Below are 17282 nucleotides of genomic sequence, written 5' to 3'. Positions count from 1 at the left end.
TAAGTTAGAGCTTTTATCCAATCAGAATTCAGCTAGCTGCTGTAAGAATTCTGCCGGAGGCCTTCTGAATCAACATTAGCGGCGGTTGACAGTTAACAGACAGTTGCGATAGCCGATCAGATCACAAGTTGTTGATAGTAGCCCATCTAGGTGGCCTTATGTTGAACGTGACTGTGATTGGATACTCACTTGTCACTCCCAAGTATCCAATCACAAGTTGTGATTTACAAAAAGTAGAAAGTGGCACTGGAGCCATACCCAGCCAGTGGAGAAATCAGCGGCACTCACTTTTTCAACCCACAAAGAAGGAGAACAAAACGTTGATTATGCGGCAGATATATATTTTCAAGGGCATTTTCAACAAGGATATTTAAAGGCCTACTGAAACCCACTACTACCGACCACGCAGTCTGATAGTTTATATATCAATGATGAAATCTTAACACTGCAACACATGCCAATACGACCGGGTTAACTTATAAAGTGCAATTTTAAATTTCCCGCGAAACTTCCGGTTGAAAACGTCTCGGTATGATGACGTATGCGCGTGACGTCACGGAGTGAACGGAAGTATTCGGACCCCATTGGATCCAATACAAAAAGCTCTGTTTTCACCACATAATTCCACAGTATTCTGGACATCTGTGTTGGTGAATCTTTTGCAATTTGTTTAATGAACAATGAAGACTGCAAAGAAGAAAGTTGTAGGTGGGATCGGTGTATTAGCGGCGGACTACAGCAACACAACCAGGAGGACTTTGAGATGGATAGCAGACGCGCTAGCCGCCGACCTCACCTGGACTTCCTCCGTCTCCAGGCCGCCGACCGCATCTATGATCGGGTGAAGTCATTCGTCGCTCCGTCGATCGCTGGAACGCAGGTGAGCACGGGTGTTGATGAGCAGATGAGGGCTGGCTGGCGTAGGTGGAGAGCTAATGTTTTTAGCATAGCTCTGTCGAGGTCACGTAGCTAAGTTAGCTTCAATGGGGTCGTTAGCAACAGCATTGTTAAGCTTCGACAGGCTGGAAAGCATTAACCGTGTAGTTACATGTCCATGGTTTAATAGTATTTTTGATTTTCTGTCTATCCTTCCAGTCAGGGGTTTATTTCTTTTGTTTCTATCTGCATTTAAGCACGATGCTATCACGTTAGCTCCGTAGCTAAAGAGCTTCGCCAATGTATTGTCGTGGAGATAAAAGTCACTGTGAATGTCCATTTTGCGTTCTCGACTCTCATTTTCAAGAGGATATAGTATCCGAGGTGGTTTAAAATACAAATCCGTGATCCACAATAGAAAAAGGAGAAAGTGTGGAATCCAATGAGCCAGCTTGTACCTAAGATACGGTCAGAGCGAAAAAAGATACGTCCTGCACTGCACTCTAGTCCTTCACTCTCACGTTCCTCATCCACGAATCTTTCATCCTCGCTCAAATTAATGGGGTAATCGTCGCTTTCTCGTCCGAATCGCTCTCGCTGCATTGTAAACAATGGGGAAATGTGAGGAGCCCTTCAGCCTGTGACGTCACGCTACTTCCGGTACAGGCAAGGCTTTTTTTTATCAGCGATCAAAAGTTGCAAACTTTATCGTCGATGTTCTGAAAATATGGCAATATCGCGAAATGATCAAGTATGACACAAAGAATGGATCTGCTATCCCCGTTTGAATAAAAACATTTCATTTCAGTAGGCCTTTAAAGAGAAACTAGATCTTGTGAGACGAGGCCGTCCGACCCCAGGAACTAGTTAAGCTGTTCTGGCGGTGAAATGGTTTGGCTTCCACTTCCACTCGAATCAACCAACTACGAACGGTACCAATGGCTTATAAGGCATCAAATGGCCGTTGTAAATATTTTTTCACATATAATATGATTTTTACAATAATTTTTTGTTTTGACAGTACGACTTCCGATACGGGTTTATTGATTTTTAAATGTGCCAAAAAATAGTCAGTTTTCTACACTAGTGACAAATTGAGGTGATTCAATGCCCAGCAGTGCGCAAGTGTGTTTCTGTATAGTATTTTTCAAGCCGTGGACATGTGGCGACATAAATGATTGTATTTTGAGAGGTATTTATTAAAGTCGGACTAAGTAAGACATCACTGAAGGCCACAGTGGGAAATGCACGGCCCGCCACTGCATTTGACTAAATAGATTTAGACACCGGGTTGGCCTCTCTGGTACTGTTTTGAACTGGTTCCACTTTTATCTCCCAAATCTATGTTTTTGTATAAATATGGATACATGTACTCTGGTGTGAAGTTCCACAAGGCTGAAGTCCCATTATGTTTACCGGTAATCTTTACATGGTGCCTCTCTGGGAAGTTATTAAAAGGGTCATTTTTGTGATTTTTTTCCCCGACATGTAATAAAACCTCCTTGTGGTCTACTGTTTACATAACATGTAATGGTGGTGCTTTGGTCAAAATTTAGTATTTTGCTGATTTGTGTTTGTCTCTTCAAAATGCACCAATCTGTCTTATTTACATTCCAAAGTGCTTCTCCAGGCCGGGCCTCCTTCGACTGTCTCTCCACCCTGTCACCATGTTGTAGTTTTTAGTGCCTCCATATGGCGTCTACTGACCGATATAAGTTAGAACTATACTCTACTTTGTATTAGAATTGGCAACAGCAAGAGTTTTAGCATGCATGTGCATGTAAGAGCCAGTCTGTCCCACAATAAGACGATAAAGAAAAATAAAGAACTTATGAAACAACTTTGGACTACAACTGAATAAAAACGACGGCCTCGCGCAAAGCTTTTTCAGTAAACTACGACCATATATGGAGATATCCGCTGATGTAACTAAGGCAAAATACGTCACTAAATGTTCTAATTAAAATGGGTCGTTTGGAGCATGTTTGGAAAAAGGGAAGATTGTTTTATAAATATCTCCACTATGCCGCCAAGGTTAGATTTCTCATTTTTGGGACATATGGGGATGATAGTTAAACAAAAAGAGGTACCAACAGGTAAGACATTTGATTTTGCATAATAGACATAACTGGGGCAGCATGGTGGTAGAGGGGTTAGTGCATCTGCCTCACAATACGAAGGTTCTGGATTCGATCTTGCGCTCTGGATCTTTCTGTGTGGAGTTTGCATGTTCTCCCCGTGACTGCGTGGGTTCCCTCCGGGTACTCGGGCTTCCTCCCACCTTCAAAGACATGCACCTGGGGATAGGTTGATTGGCAACACTTTAAATTGGCCCTAGTGTGTGAATGTTGTCTGTCTATCTGTGTTGGGCCTGTAATGAGGTGGCGACTGGTCCAGGGTGTACCCCTCCTTCCGCCCGAATGCAGCTGATATAGGCTCCAGCGACCCCCCGTGACCCCGAAAGGGACAAGCGGTAGGGAATGGATGGATGGATGGATAATAGACATAACTGATATCACACGGACAAGGATAAGACCTTCTGGAGGAAAGTTCTGTGGTCACATGAAACAAAAAATTAGCTGTTTGGCCACAATACCCAGCAATATATTTGGAGGAGAAAAGGTGAGGCCTTTAATCCCAGGAACACCAATTCCTACCGTCAAGCATGGTGGTGGTAGTATTATGCTCTTGGCCTGTTTTGCTGCCAATGGAACTGGTGCTTTTTCAGAGAGTAAATGGGACAATGAAAAAGGAGGATTACCTCCAAATTCTTCAGAACAACCTAAAATCATCAGCCCGAAGGTTGGGTCTTGGGCGCAGTTGGGTGTTCCAACAGGACAATGACCCCAAACACACGTCAAAAGTGGTAAAGGAATGGCTAAATCAGGCTAGAATTAAGGTTTTAGAATGGCCTTCCCAAAGTCCTGACTTAAACGTGTGGACAATGCTGAAGAAACAAGTCCATGTCAGAAAACCAACAAATTTTGCTGAACTGCACCAATTTTGTCAAGAGGAGAGATCAAAAATTCAACCAGAAGTTTGCCAGAAGCTTGTGGATGGCTACCAAAAGCGCCTTATTGCAGTGAAACTTGCCAAGGGACATGTAACCAAATATTAACATTGCTGTATGTATACTTTTGACCCAGCAGATTTGGTCACATTTTCAGTAGACCCATAATAAATTCATAAAAGAACCAAACTTCATGAATGTTTTTTGTGACCAACATGTGCTCCAATCACTCTATCACAAAAAATAAGAGTTGTAGAAATGATTGGAAACTCAAGACAGCCATGACATTATGTTCTTTACGAGTGTATGTAAACTTTTGACCACGACTGTAATTACAGTATGCCTCAATGAGGCACCATTGAGTGAGTGAGTGTGCCACCAACCTCAAGGCCCCAGGTCTGCTTGACAAACTCCTTCAACATGTGTTCCTTCAGGCTGTCAAACACACCGGTTTGGATCGCTGTATCCGGGGAGCGTAAGCAGGGTTTCCTCAGAGCACACACCAGCCCATCAGGGTCCTTGCTGTAGAACTCACACAGCTCTGAAACCCCACAGTGGGGTTTGCCTCGTGCGATGCAGTAGGTGTTGTTAACCTGTTTCTCAATGGTGTAATGGTGGAACTCAATGTTGCACACCATGGAGAGGACATAGCCACCCAGGTTTCGGAAACACTGACGCAGCAAGAAGAGCCCGTCTGACATGCCGGCCAGCTTTAAATACTGCTCAGCGTCAGCGCGACTGATGCTGCCGAAGAAGAAAGGTAGTTCTGCTGCAGGGTCGGCGGCCATGGCAAATTCTCAGAGAGCTCTCTGGAGACCTGGATTTGTAAAGAAGGCAAAAAGTAACAGAAACTGGTCGATAGAACTGATCAGGGCGTAAATATTTAATGACAAGTTTCTTATAAATACCCAGTCACTTTATATGTTTTTGTGTGTTTCTTAGTTGAATTCGGTGAGGATACACTATAAACCACAGGTGTCAAACTCAAGGCCCGGGGGCCAGATGTGGCCCTCCACTTCATTTTAATTGGCCCTCGAAAGTCTGGAAATACTATGTATCAATAAAGTACTGTAACTTTTAAAGTTACAGTTTGTCACACACACACTAGGCGTGGCGAAATTATTCTCTGCATTTGACCCATCACCCTTGATCACCCCTTGGGAGGTGAGGTGAGCAGTGAGCAGCAGCGGTGGCCGCGCCCGGGAATCATTTTTGGGGATTTTTTCTTACTAAATGAATTCTTTATTTCTATTTTGGGAGAAAAAAAAAATATATGTACTCCATGCAATCGCACAGTTTGTTAACTTAAATATTGTCTGATTATGCAAAAATATACTATCAAACATTCAAACCATTTTTAAAATATAAATAAATACTAATAATAATGATTTCAAAGCAAGTTATCCATCAAATTGTGCAATGTAAAGGTAGCAATAGATTTCGTGGTAAAATTGTGAAATTTACTGTGGTTTTTACAGCATTTTTCTCTAAATGAAAAAAGCAGTACTTTTTTTACTCTAATAAACTGCGGTGGCGTTTTGGCATTTAGAGTAATACACCGAAAAATCTACAGTTGTTGATTTGCGGTAAAAAAAAACAAAAAAACTGGCAGCTCAGGTGCCAAAATTTTACTGTAAAATTGCAGTTTTTTTTTATTACAGTAAAAAAAAACAAATGTACATTTTACAGTAAAATTCTGGCAACTGAGCTGCCTTTTTTAACCATACAAACAGCAGTATTTTTTTTCTCCATTTAAAGTAATATACACCCAATTTTGAGGGGTAATTATTGCAATTTACCATATTTTTTTTACATTTTAGTTTAAAAAAAAATCCCCTAATAAAATGCATCAAAAAATTGTATAATAATAGTATTCACTGTCAGAAACGGCCCTCTGGGGCCAAACATAACTGCGATGTGGCCCTCGGTGAAAACGACTTTGACACCTCTGCTATAAACAGTCTGAACATACAGGGGATATGCTGATCGGCCACAATCAGTATCGAATGATTTTTGTGAAAATGTACGTGATCACCATTGCCAATTAATAATTTTTAGTGCCAATCACAAACACCTTTCAAATGTTTCGCTGGCACTATATATATTTTTAGTCCCCTGGATGACAAGCGGCTAGCAGCTAATTATGTATCTTCATACACAGTTTTAATAATAATCACTTCTACATAAACTCCAAATAAATATAATTTTTTCGTATCTTAAATCATCATTTACCATTATCAGTGGAGGACGAGGCTAAACATGATAGGCAACACACTGAGAACAAATCAAGGAGAAGGCATGCTAATAGCTAATCTAAACGCTAAGCTAGCTTTAAACAACACAGAGAAATAAGTTATGAGTAAAGTTTAAGAAGTAGATGGAACCACGTTACAGCAGAAAGTAAGCAGTTATTAAGAGAACATTAACAAGTAAATTAATAAGAGTTAAAAAGAGGATAATATAACAACAACTATTGGTGTGTCAATATTGTCGCAGTCAGAACACGGCACGTAAGAAGAGGTCGGATCAATTCATAAATTGGTGGTGTCGATTCCAAGGGTATTTTCAGTATATGATTGATACTAAAGTAATTAGGTTGATATTCTTTTTTTCAAATCATACTCTGTAGTTTTTGTTAATGCTTACAAACTCAGGGAATAATTACTTGCAGACAAGGGGACTTTGAGGGCAAAACCCCAAATAATTTAAAAGAGTAGTTATGTTGTGTAAAATGTATGCACCAAGAAAATAGTCTCAAGATCCCCACCATATCATTTCCTAGATGTGATCGACATTTTTTAACGCACATCACACGAAATAGACGTAACATTATACATATCAGTACTACGGATACCATTAACAAAAATGCCTCAAAACAGCCCACTACCTATAATATGGTATATGGCTTTTTAAACATCAGATCATTGCCTCACAAAGCGCTATTAGTTATCGAGGTCATTAGAGACAACAATCTTAAAGTCATTGGTCTCAGTTAGTCTTGGCTAAAATCAGATTAATTTTTTTTCCACTTAACGAGGCATCTCCTCCTAACTATACGAGTGCACACATTGCTCGTCCCCTTTAAAGGGGTGGAGGGGTCGCACTAATATCCAATGAAAAGCTTAAACTTATCCTTAACCTAAGTAATAAACATAAATCATTTGAGGTGCTTACTATGAGGTCTGTCACACTGCTACCTCTCTATCTGTCAGTTATCTATTGCCCCCCTGGGCTCTATTCGGACTTTATCAGCAAATTTTCTGAGTTTGTTGCTGATCTAGCGACGCACGCAGATAATTAGTTATAATGGGGGATTTTAATATCCATAAGAATACCCCATTAGACCCTCTGTGCATGGCGCTCCAGACTTAATTTGATAGCTGTGGTCTTACACAAATAATAAATGAACCCACGCATTGCAACGGTAATACGATAGATCCAGTCCTTTTCCGGGATGTCACCACCTCCAAAGTTATGGTACTCCCGTACATTAAAGTAATGTCCGATCACTACCTTATAACATTTTTAATTCTGACTCATTGTCAGATAACTACTAAGAATCAATGCTTTAGCAGCCGCCACATTAATGCTGTCACAACTATGACTCTTGCTGGCTTACTGCCTTCGGTAATGGCGCCATTCCCAAATTATTTGGGCTGTATCGATAACCTCACTAACAACTTTAAGGATGCCCTGCGCAACACCATTGATAGTTTGGCACCGCTAAATCTTAAAAAGGCCCCTAAAAGGCGTACCCCTACGTTCACAGAAGAAACAAGAGCTCTTAAGTTATTATGTAGAAAGCTGGAACGCAAATGCCGTGCGACTAAACTTGAGGTTTTCCATCAAGCATGGGTGATAGTTTAGTAACTTATGAATACACTCTTACCACAGCTAAAACTAATTACTACTCAAATCTCATCCGCCTCAATAAAAATTATCCTAAATAGAGTGCGTCAAATACAGTTGTAAAATTATACTTTCACAAAATAAAAGCATGTTTTATTGGAAGTTTATGAGCTGGCATATGTGGAAAACTATGTATAGACCTATTATTTTGGTTTATTTAGTCAGGAAAACTACAGCAATTGCATGCTTCTGGGCACAGCCGCACACGTCCTTGGTAGCAAAGTATATTTGGCCATACTCTTTATACACGACGCTGACTCGCACTCGAGTTGGCGGTGAAGCCAAGAAAAATTATAATGGACTTTCCATCACTCAATGCAAGTAAAAGTTCATGTTTTAGCAGTAACCGAGTGGTCAAAAATACTAAATATAATGTTATTTGGTAACAGTAGAAAAGAACGTCATACACAAATATAGACGGAGTAGATATTGAAACGGTAAAAGAAACCAGGTTTTAGGCTGTAATAATAGATGATAAAATGAACTGGAAATCTCATATAAAAATATGCAACACAAGGTGGCAGGAAATATTTCAATAATGAATAAAGCAGAATATGATCTCGATCAAAAATCTCTCCATATTCCCTACTGCTCGCTATCTGAGGTTTTGTGTAGAAATATGGGGAAATAATTACAAATATGCTCTTCATTCACTAACAGTGTTACAAAAAAGATCAGTTAGAATAATACATAATGATGAATATAGAGAACATACAAACCCTTTATTTATTGAATCAAAAATATTGAAATTCAACGACTTTGTGCATTTGCAAACAGCTAAAATGATGTACAAAACAAACTATAACCTGCTACCCAAGAATGTACAACAATTCTTCTCAACTAAAGAGGATGAATATAACCTTAGAGGAAAATCTAATTTAAAACATTTGTATGTAAATACAACACTTAAGACCTTTAGCATATCAGTATTTGGAAGTAAATTATGGAATGGATTGAGCAAATAAATTAAACAGTGTACTAGGGTTGTACGGTATACCGGTATTAGTATAGTACCGCGATACTAATGAATCATATTTGGTACTATACCGCCTCTAAAAAGTACCTTTCTCCCAACCCTCCGACCCCCAGTCGTCGTCACGTTGTGACATTGCTGGTTTACGGGCAGAGGAGCATGTTCGTCAGCGCACACACACGGAGTACTTACAAGCAGACACAGTGTGTAGACAGAAAAGGGAGAACGGACGCATTTTGGCTTAAAAACTAAAGATAAAGGTGAAGTTATAACACTGAAACGCCCTCAGGAAGAGGTGCTTTAAGACATGGCTAGCTAGCTAGCGGCTAAAGTCCAGCCCCAGTCTGCAGTGTTTTAGCTACTTCTAAATCACTAATCCTCGCCTCCATGGCGACAAATAAAGTAAGTTTCTACAGCAGATACTCCACCGCGTCCTTAACCTCAGAAGAGAAAAGACCTCCAAAAATATGCACTTTTTCTCCTTTTTTTTCTCTTCATCTTTTCATTTGGGTTCACACAAAAAAAGTGTTTCATTTTACTATAGTTCTCTTAAACTTAAAGTGTCCCCAGACAGGCTTTGTTACAGCACTTTATATACATATAATACAGTATATGCTCAAGTTCAGCCTAGTTCAGCCTTTAACATGTATACACACATGTCTTTCATTTGTTTCCTCTTAAAGTAAAAGTATCCCCAATCGTTACATTTACAGCACTTTATATACTTACATTTCATTTAAGTATTGTCCTCTTTCAGTAAAGGTGTCCCCAGACAGGCTTTGTTTAATTTACAGCACTTTATATGTATAGAATACAGTAGGCCAGGCCTATATGCTCAAGTTCAGGCTAGCTACGATACATGGACGTAATAATTTATCTAAACATGTATACACAAGTTCAAGTGTTTCATTTAGTTTTTTGGGTGTTAAACTGCAAATCTTTGTTTAATTCACAGCACTTTAGCAATGTCCATTGCTAATAAAGCACTTTAAACTTTAAGTATGACTAAATGCTTTCTTGACTTCCCCTTCCTTACTGACCACCAAGTGACCCCCAGGGGCCAGGGCCCAGAGGCTAATATGACGTGTGAAATAATGTCAATTAAATCAAAGCATTTAGTTTTTTCATTTACAAGATACACATGTTTCTATGCATTTCAGGGTTTTGGGGAGCCAAACCCTCAAAATTATTTTGGCCGTGCAGTTTCGCCGTGCCGCCGTGAGGAGTGTTCCTTATTTCCAGTTCTGAAAGGTGGCAACCCTAATCCTAACCACATCCCCCTACCATCTCACCTGGCTCCTTTCAATGCGAAGGAGCAGCGACTTTATACTCTTACAGCCATCAGACTGTATAATGCATATGTTCCTTTTTGACTGTACTTGAATGTATAATAGACTGTGTTTATGTTATTCACATGTGAATAATGCTGTATAATAGACTGTGTTTATATTATTCACATGTGAATAATGCTGTATAATAGACTGTATTTATATTATTCACATGTGAATAATGCTGTATAATAGACTGTATTTATATTATTCACTTGTGAATAATGCTGTATAATAGACTGTGTTTATATTATTCACATGTGAATAATGCTGTATAATAGACTGTATTTATATTATTCACTTGTGAATAATGCTGTATAATAGACTGTGTTTATATTATTCACATGTGAATAATGCTGTATAATAGACTGTATTTATATTATTCACATGTGAATAATGCTGTATAATAGACTGTATTTATATTATTCACTTGTGAATAATGCTGTATAATAGACTGTATTTATATTATTCACATGTGAATAATGCTGTATAATAGACTGTATTTATATTATTCACTTGTGAATAATGCTGTATAATAGACTGTGTTTATATTATTCACATGTGAATAATGCTGTATAATAGACTGTATTTATGTTATTCACATGTGAATAATGCTGTATAATAGACTGTATTTATATTATTCACTTGTGAATAATGCTGTATAATAGACTGTGTTTATATTATTCACATGTGAATAATGCTGTATAATAGACTGTGTTTATATTATTCACTTGTGAATAATGCTGTATAATAGACTGTGTTTATATTATTCACTTGTGAATAATGCTGTATAATAGACTGTATTTATATTATTCACATGTGAATAATGCTGTATAATAGACTGTGTTTATATTATTCACATGTGAATAATGCTGTATAATAGACTGTTTTTATATTATTCACATGTGAATAATGATGTATAATAGACTGTGTTTATATTATTCACATGTGAATAATGCTGTATAATAGACTTTATTTATATTATTCACATGTAAAAAATACCTAAGTGTTTATTGTGAGCGAGCTGTGGTGCTGAATTTCCCCCAGGAATCAATAAAGTACTTTCTATTCTATTCTATTCTATTCTATAACTCCCGAATGACAGCGCTTCTCACGCGGGGTCACCTTATTACAAACACACAGATTGAGCTACGCCTTTGCAAATGATTTTGCTCCAATATTACTTCCATAGATCCGACACACCTCTTTGAGCTGTGTGCTTACCGAAACCAAAGTGTGTACTAAATATCACGTTTGGCAGGAGAAATGTGGCAGCGGCAGCGGCAGCGGCAGCGTGAGCTGTTGAGCAAGAAACACCCACATGTCGATGTCGAGACTGCAACTGGTGACACAAGCCACAACAGGAAGTGGCGGCCTACTCTCACAGCCTCCTTTCTCCAACGCATCATTCTTCAGTTGAGCAGGTGCTTTTTGGCCATGAACTCCACGTCACAGAGTAAAATGTTATTTGTTGTTCAGTAATAGAATAAATAATGTTGTTTTGTGCAACCAGATATTACAGAGCTGTAAAGTACTGTACTTGCATGCTCATTAGTATACAGCAAACAGGGGAGATGTAGATAACCATCTCATGCAGTAGGAAACTTATTTGCATAATTTTCCGTTTTCCTTTTTTTTTCCGACAAAAGATCATACTTATGCATATATTTAAGGAAATGATGACAGCTAAGGTCTTCAAATAGCAAAAACCTCATTTACCTGACACCGCCTGCGCACGCCCGCAATGGACAACTTATGAAAACAACAAAGTGGCCGTACAAAGAAACTCATTTTTACCACAACAAATGCCTTCTGAAGCCACAACATGGACAGACAAGTGATAAGAATGCGTGTGAAGCTAAAACCACACCGATACACATCAATTCAGCATTCATTGAACTTGAAATCCGAGGTTAAAATGAAGACCAAAATGATAGGAGCGTGATGGTATTCAAAACCAGGATTTTTTTTTGTAGGAAAATGTTCCAGCTATTATTGTACTGTACCAGGGGTGTCAAACGTACGGCCCACGGGCTGGATCAGGCCCGCGAACAGGTTTTATCCGGCCCGCGGGATGAGTTTGCCAAGTATAAAAATTTGCCAAAATTTTTGAATGAAAAAAACTGCTGTTCTAAATGTGTCCACTAGATGTTGCAATAGCAATTCTTTGTATCTTTGTAGATGATGCTACATATGTAAAATAAATAAACCACATGATATTAGTGCACCATACCATACCATACCATACCAACTTTATTTATAAAGCCCTTTAAAAACAACCGCAGTTGAAGAACAAAGGGCTGTACACCACAAAGAAATAGAGGCAAAGGACAGACTAAAAAAATAACATTTAAAACAGAAGTAAAATACACATTGAAAAAGCAAGTACAAATTACCCTAAGAACAATTTGTTAGATAAAAATCAGTTAAAAAGTTAAAAACGGTTAAAAAAGTTAAAAATAGTTGAGGAAAAAGAGCAAACTACATGAATAACATCCTTTAATTTGATTTTGATATTATTCTTTTATCTTGAATGAAAATGAACACCAATGAGTTGACTGATGAACATTATCACATAATTTATTCAGAAAGTATAAATAACGACAAATAAAGGTAGAATACTACTAATCACAACATGTAAGTGTAAAAAAAAAAACAACAACATTATGATTTGTACATTTTCAGAATGTGCTTGTTCTATTTTTAAACACAGAAAACAATCTGAAGTTGTCTTTATTTTTAAGTTATCGTGCTGTGATTTTACCAGTCCAGCCCACTTGGAGTAGATTTTGCTCCTAGTGGCCCCCGATCTAAAATGAGTTTGACACCCCTGTACTACACTTTACTGTACATCTGTCCTAAATAGAATCTCTGTAAATTAGGGGTGTCCAAAGTGCGGCTCGGGGGTAATTTTTTGTTCCAACACTAATTTTTTTATTGGCCCTTGGCATATTCTAAAACTAAACTGAATCCATTATTAATGAGATACTTTTAGACATTACACCTGATTGCTTTGTCACCATTAGAATAAGGCTAGGACGTGGCTGTTTTGACTTACATTGGATGGATTTTAGCATCTTTAATGCACAAACAAATACATCAAAGTGGCCACTAGCATCATTTAATTGGTCTGTATTAAACAGTATATATAGGGTTTTTCTTCAAGAATTAGATTGATCTAGAAAAAGCCCAATCTCCCAACAGTGTACTGTAAACGAGTCAGTAGATTTTACAGTCAAAAACTGGCAGCTCAGTTGCTAGAATTGAACTAGAAATATATACATGGTAGCGTTTTCCATTTCCAGTAATGTACTGTAAAAACAGCAGCCATATATTTTACGGTAGACACCAGAATTTTACTATAAAAAAACAGTTATATCGTTTTTCCATTTACAGTAATGCACAGTAAAAAAGACTTGTAGATAATATGGTAAAAAACTGGAAGCTCAGTCGCCAGAATTTTATCGTAAAAATAACACGTCGTACCGTTTTTCCATTAACAGTAATGCATCGTAAAAACGACAGTAGATTTTACGGTAGAAAACTGGAAACTCAGTCAGTAGAATTTGCATGTAAAAATAACACGTGGTACCGTTTTTCCATTCACAGTAATGCACTGTAAATACAACGACCATAGATTTTAAACTAAAAACAGGAAGCTCAGTATACTATAAAAATAACGTTGGTACCGTTTTTTCATTTAAGTAAATCACTGTAAAAACTACAATCGTAGATTTTAAAATCAAATACTGGAAGCTCAGTCATCAGAATTTTACCATAACAAATTTACAGTAATGTAAAGTAAAAAACAACCATAGATTTTACGGGAAAAAACTGTCAGCCCAGTCGACAGAATTTTACCATAAGAATAAAGATAGTACCTTTTTTTCCATTTGGAGTAACGCATTGTAAAAACAACGACCATAGATTTTACGGTAAAAATGGCAGTTCAATCGCCAGAATTTTACGGTAAAAATATAAGTTATACCTTTTTTCTATTTACACTAATGCACTGTAAAAACAATGACCATAGATTTTATGGTAAAAAACTGGCAACCCAGTCGCCTGAATTTTACCGTAAAAATCGAAGTAGTACCATTTTGCCATTGATGCTATGTAAAAAAAAAAACGTTATATCGTTTGTTCAGTTATAGTAATGCACTGTAAAACGACCATAGATTTTATGCTTAAGATTGACAGCTCAGTCGCCAGAATGTTGCCTTAAAAATAAAACTTGCACAGTTTTCCCATTTTAAATAATTTGCTGTAAAAACAAAGTTTCCGTATATTTTACGATAAAAAAAAAAGCTGGCAGCTCAGTCGCCACAATTTTATGGCCTACCGACAACATAACACAGAAATAAGATATCCCTCGTAACCATGTGTAGGCACCACTCGTGAATCATTGGAGACTAATTATTCCACTATGACAATTTTGTCAATTTTTTTTATATCCCAGTACATATAACCTTTTTCTAATTATTAGAAAGAAATTAAGCATGTATTGTAAATGTACATGCTGAAAGTATACTTTTGCTGCAGAAATTTTACTAGTCATGTTTTTAGCAAATATAACTTACAGTAAGAGGGATTTTATGACTGTTTGAAAAGGGGCACTTTTGACTGTTTTTTTCACCTGCCATTCTTTCACTGACATGATTAATACAACTACTGTATAGTAGTTTTATATAGGCCAAGGAGTATTAACTTTGATGGATTTAACTGAAATTATTCAAACTCGTATCGAGTATGTATTTGTGTGTCTGTTTTTAGCATTTAACAATTGCTTGCAAAAAAAGACAACTAATTCAAAAGTGAGATGTGAGAAGACGTGTACTTCCCCCACGGCAAAATAGGCAAAACATTTATAAGGTACAACTCTTTGAATCTTGTTTTTTGATTCCAAGTTGTATTTCACCATAAATTATAAAACACATTTTGAAAACAACTTTGTAAAGTGACATTTTCATAATAATTACAATAATAGAACACAAAAAATAAAAAACACAAATATACAAAATTAAGAAATTAGATCCATCCATCCATTTTCTACCGCTAGATAACAAACCAAATTTAATGCCAAAGCATAATACAGTTTAATCATTACAAAAGGACAACATAACATAATTTAATGTTTATAGTGTTTTATTCTATCAAATAAATGTCGTTTGTGTAATGAATACATTGTTCATAGTGATAGTGTAAGTGAAGAACTTAAAATAAAGACAAGTGAAGCAAATATACGAAAATAAATATGTAAATACTGGAGTAACAGTATTACAGTATTTTCTGTACTTACTGGTGGTGATCAATGAAGTAAATGTATTGGCTACACTGTAAATTCACAGCAAATTACTGGCTAATAATTGCATTACTTTTACAATAATTTACCGTGAAATATCCTTACAACAATTTACTGTGGTAGTTTTACATTTAATTACAATAAAGTCAAAACTATATGCTCTAACTTCACAATTGTAATTTCATACAGTAAATTAATTACAACTATATACTGTACATGCTGATTTTACAGTTAATTAGAGTGTTTCAATGCAGAATTACAGTGCTTTGTTGTACCTAAGTTACAGTAAATTGCCTGTAGTTTTACACATTTACTGTGAAAATAATGCTATTATTATTATTCCTATTGTGTGTCAGTAATACTATTGCTTAATATGGCATAATCTGTTATATTTGTGGTGTTGTTTTGGACGACTGCTACATGATTTAGTCATCATGTTAGTCTTGAGCACAATTTGTGAAATAAAAAAACACATTTTAATTAATATAATCATCAAAAATGTACAATTCCTCGTATAACATGTGATGCATGATACAGCATAGTGTGTCGAAACATCTAAATATGGTTTGATTTGGGTTATATTTGTTATTTTTCACGTGATAAATAAGTTAAGAAGTACTTACGTTATACTTCTTCCCTCCAAGTAGACCAAGGTTGTTGCTTGTGGGACAAGATGCATCTGCTGATGTGAGCATGTGTCAGGTGCAGAGTATAGAACCAAGTGGAACTTACAGACACGCAAGCCTACTCTATCTTTACGAGGACATAAGTCTCCGGAATAATTCGCCAATAGTCAGTTCCTACAACCTAATGCAATTCAAAGAGACAGTTTGCTGTAAGGCAGGGGTGTCCAAACTTTTTCCACTGAGGGCCACACACTGAAAAATCAAAGCAAGCGGGGGCCATTTTGATATTTTTTCTTTTAAAAACCAATAAAATATATGTTTAAAAAAATGTACATAGATGCCTCCACTTAGGCTTGATCAAAGGGTTTTGGTAAAAAAAATATAAAAAATGTGTCATTATTTAGTATTATTATTTGTATTATTATTCAAGGTTTAAATCTCTAGATCAACATTAGGTCTATTTGTCAATATAAAGTTGTTAAAGATTTAAGTTATATGCCCTTTTTGTCAAAGAAAACCCTGTTTTCTTATGGAAAAAAAACACAAAATATGCAATATTTTCACCCAATAAAAAATTTAAGTGGAATATTTTGGATTATATAATAATTGGAGCCTTAAAAAGGTCAATAACTCATAACAACATTGATTTTAATTTTTTTTTTTTTTTAACAATGACACTCAAAAAAAAAAGTCCCAATAAAATGATTGGGTATCCAAAAAGGTCCTGCTCAGTAAAGTTTAAAAAAAAGAAATCATACTTTTTTTTTTAACTTTTAACACAAGATCAAGTTCAGATCTATTTGTCAATTATAATTTTTATTGTTGTTTATGTTTTTTGTTTGTTTTAGGCCCCTCAAAAATTTTTTAAAAAAAATAACTAACTTTTTTTAATGGCAAACACAAAATAGACAACATTTTCCCAAAAAACTATCTCAAAGTGGAATATTCAATGTGATGTAAATGGAGCCTTGAATAAGTCAATAATTCATAATAACATTGATTTTGATTCTTTTTTTTTTAAGAAAGAAACAGCCTGCATGGCAGCTTTGTGTTATTAGAGTAAAAATTGTAACATTTTCTTGTTACATTTCACCTAACACGTGACGCATTATTCGGAGTATGTTCTTCTCCATTATAAAGAAGAGGAACTGATTCCTGGAGAACCATTGCTATTGATACTACAGTAGACATGATGTAAAACAGGGGTCCCCAAACTTTTTGACTCGGGGGCCGCATTGGGTTAAAACAATTTGGCCGG

General features: G+C 36.6%; 1 protein-coding gene across 1 annotated transcript in view; it reads right to left on the bottom strand.

Moving 5' to 3' along the window:
* The window catches only part of LOC133634906 (tyrosine-protein kinase ZAP-70), a 37703-nt gene extending 21613 nt beyond the window's left edge, over positions 1–16090 (bottom strand). The window contains exons 1-2 of the mRNA XM_062027562.1: positions 16022–16090; positions 4270–4703 (exon numbers count right to left, since the gene is read on the bottom strand). Of these exons, the coding sequence (XP_061883546.1) occupies positions 4270–4674 (405 nt within the window). The 5' untranslated portion in view covers positions 4675–4703; positions 16022–16090. The remainder of the gene's footprint in view (positions 1–4269; positions 4704–16021) is intronic.
* Between the last annotated feature and the right edge of the window lie 1192 nt (positions 16091–17282).

The sequence above is a fragment of the Entelurus aequoreus genome, linkage group LG19, assembly GCF_033978785.1.
Source record: "Entelurus aequoreus isolate RoL-2023_Sb linkage group LG19, RoL_Eaeq_v1.1, whole genome shotgun sequence".
Taxonomy (NCBI): domain Eukaryota; kingdom Metazoa; phylum Chordata; class Actinopteri; order Syngnathiformes; family Syngnathidae; genus Entelurus; species Entelurus aequoreus.
The sequence above is the reverse complement of the archived record's forward strand: the minus strand, read 5'-3'. Positions and strand labels throughout refer to the sequence as shown.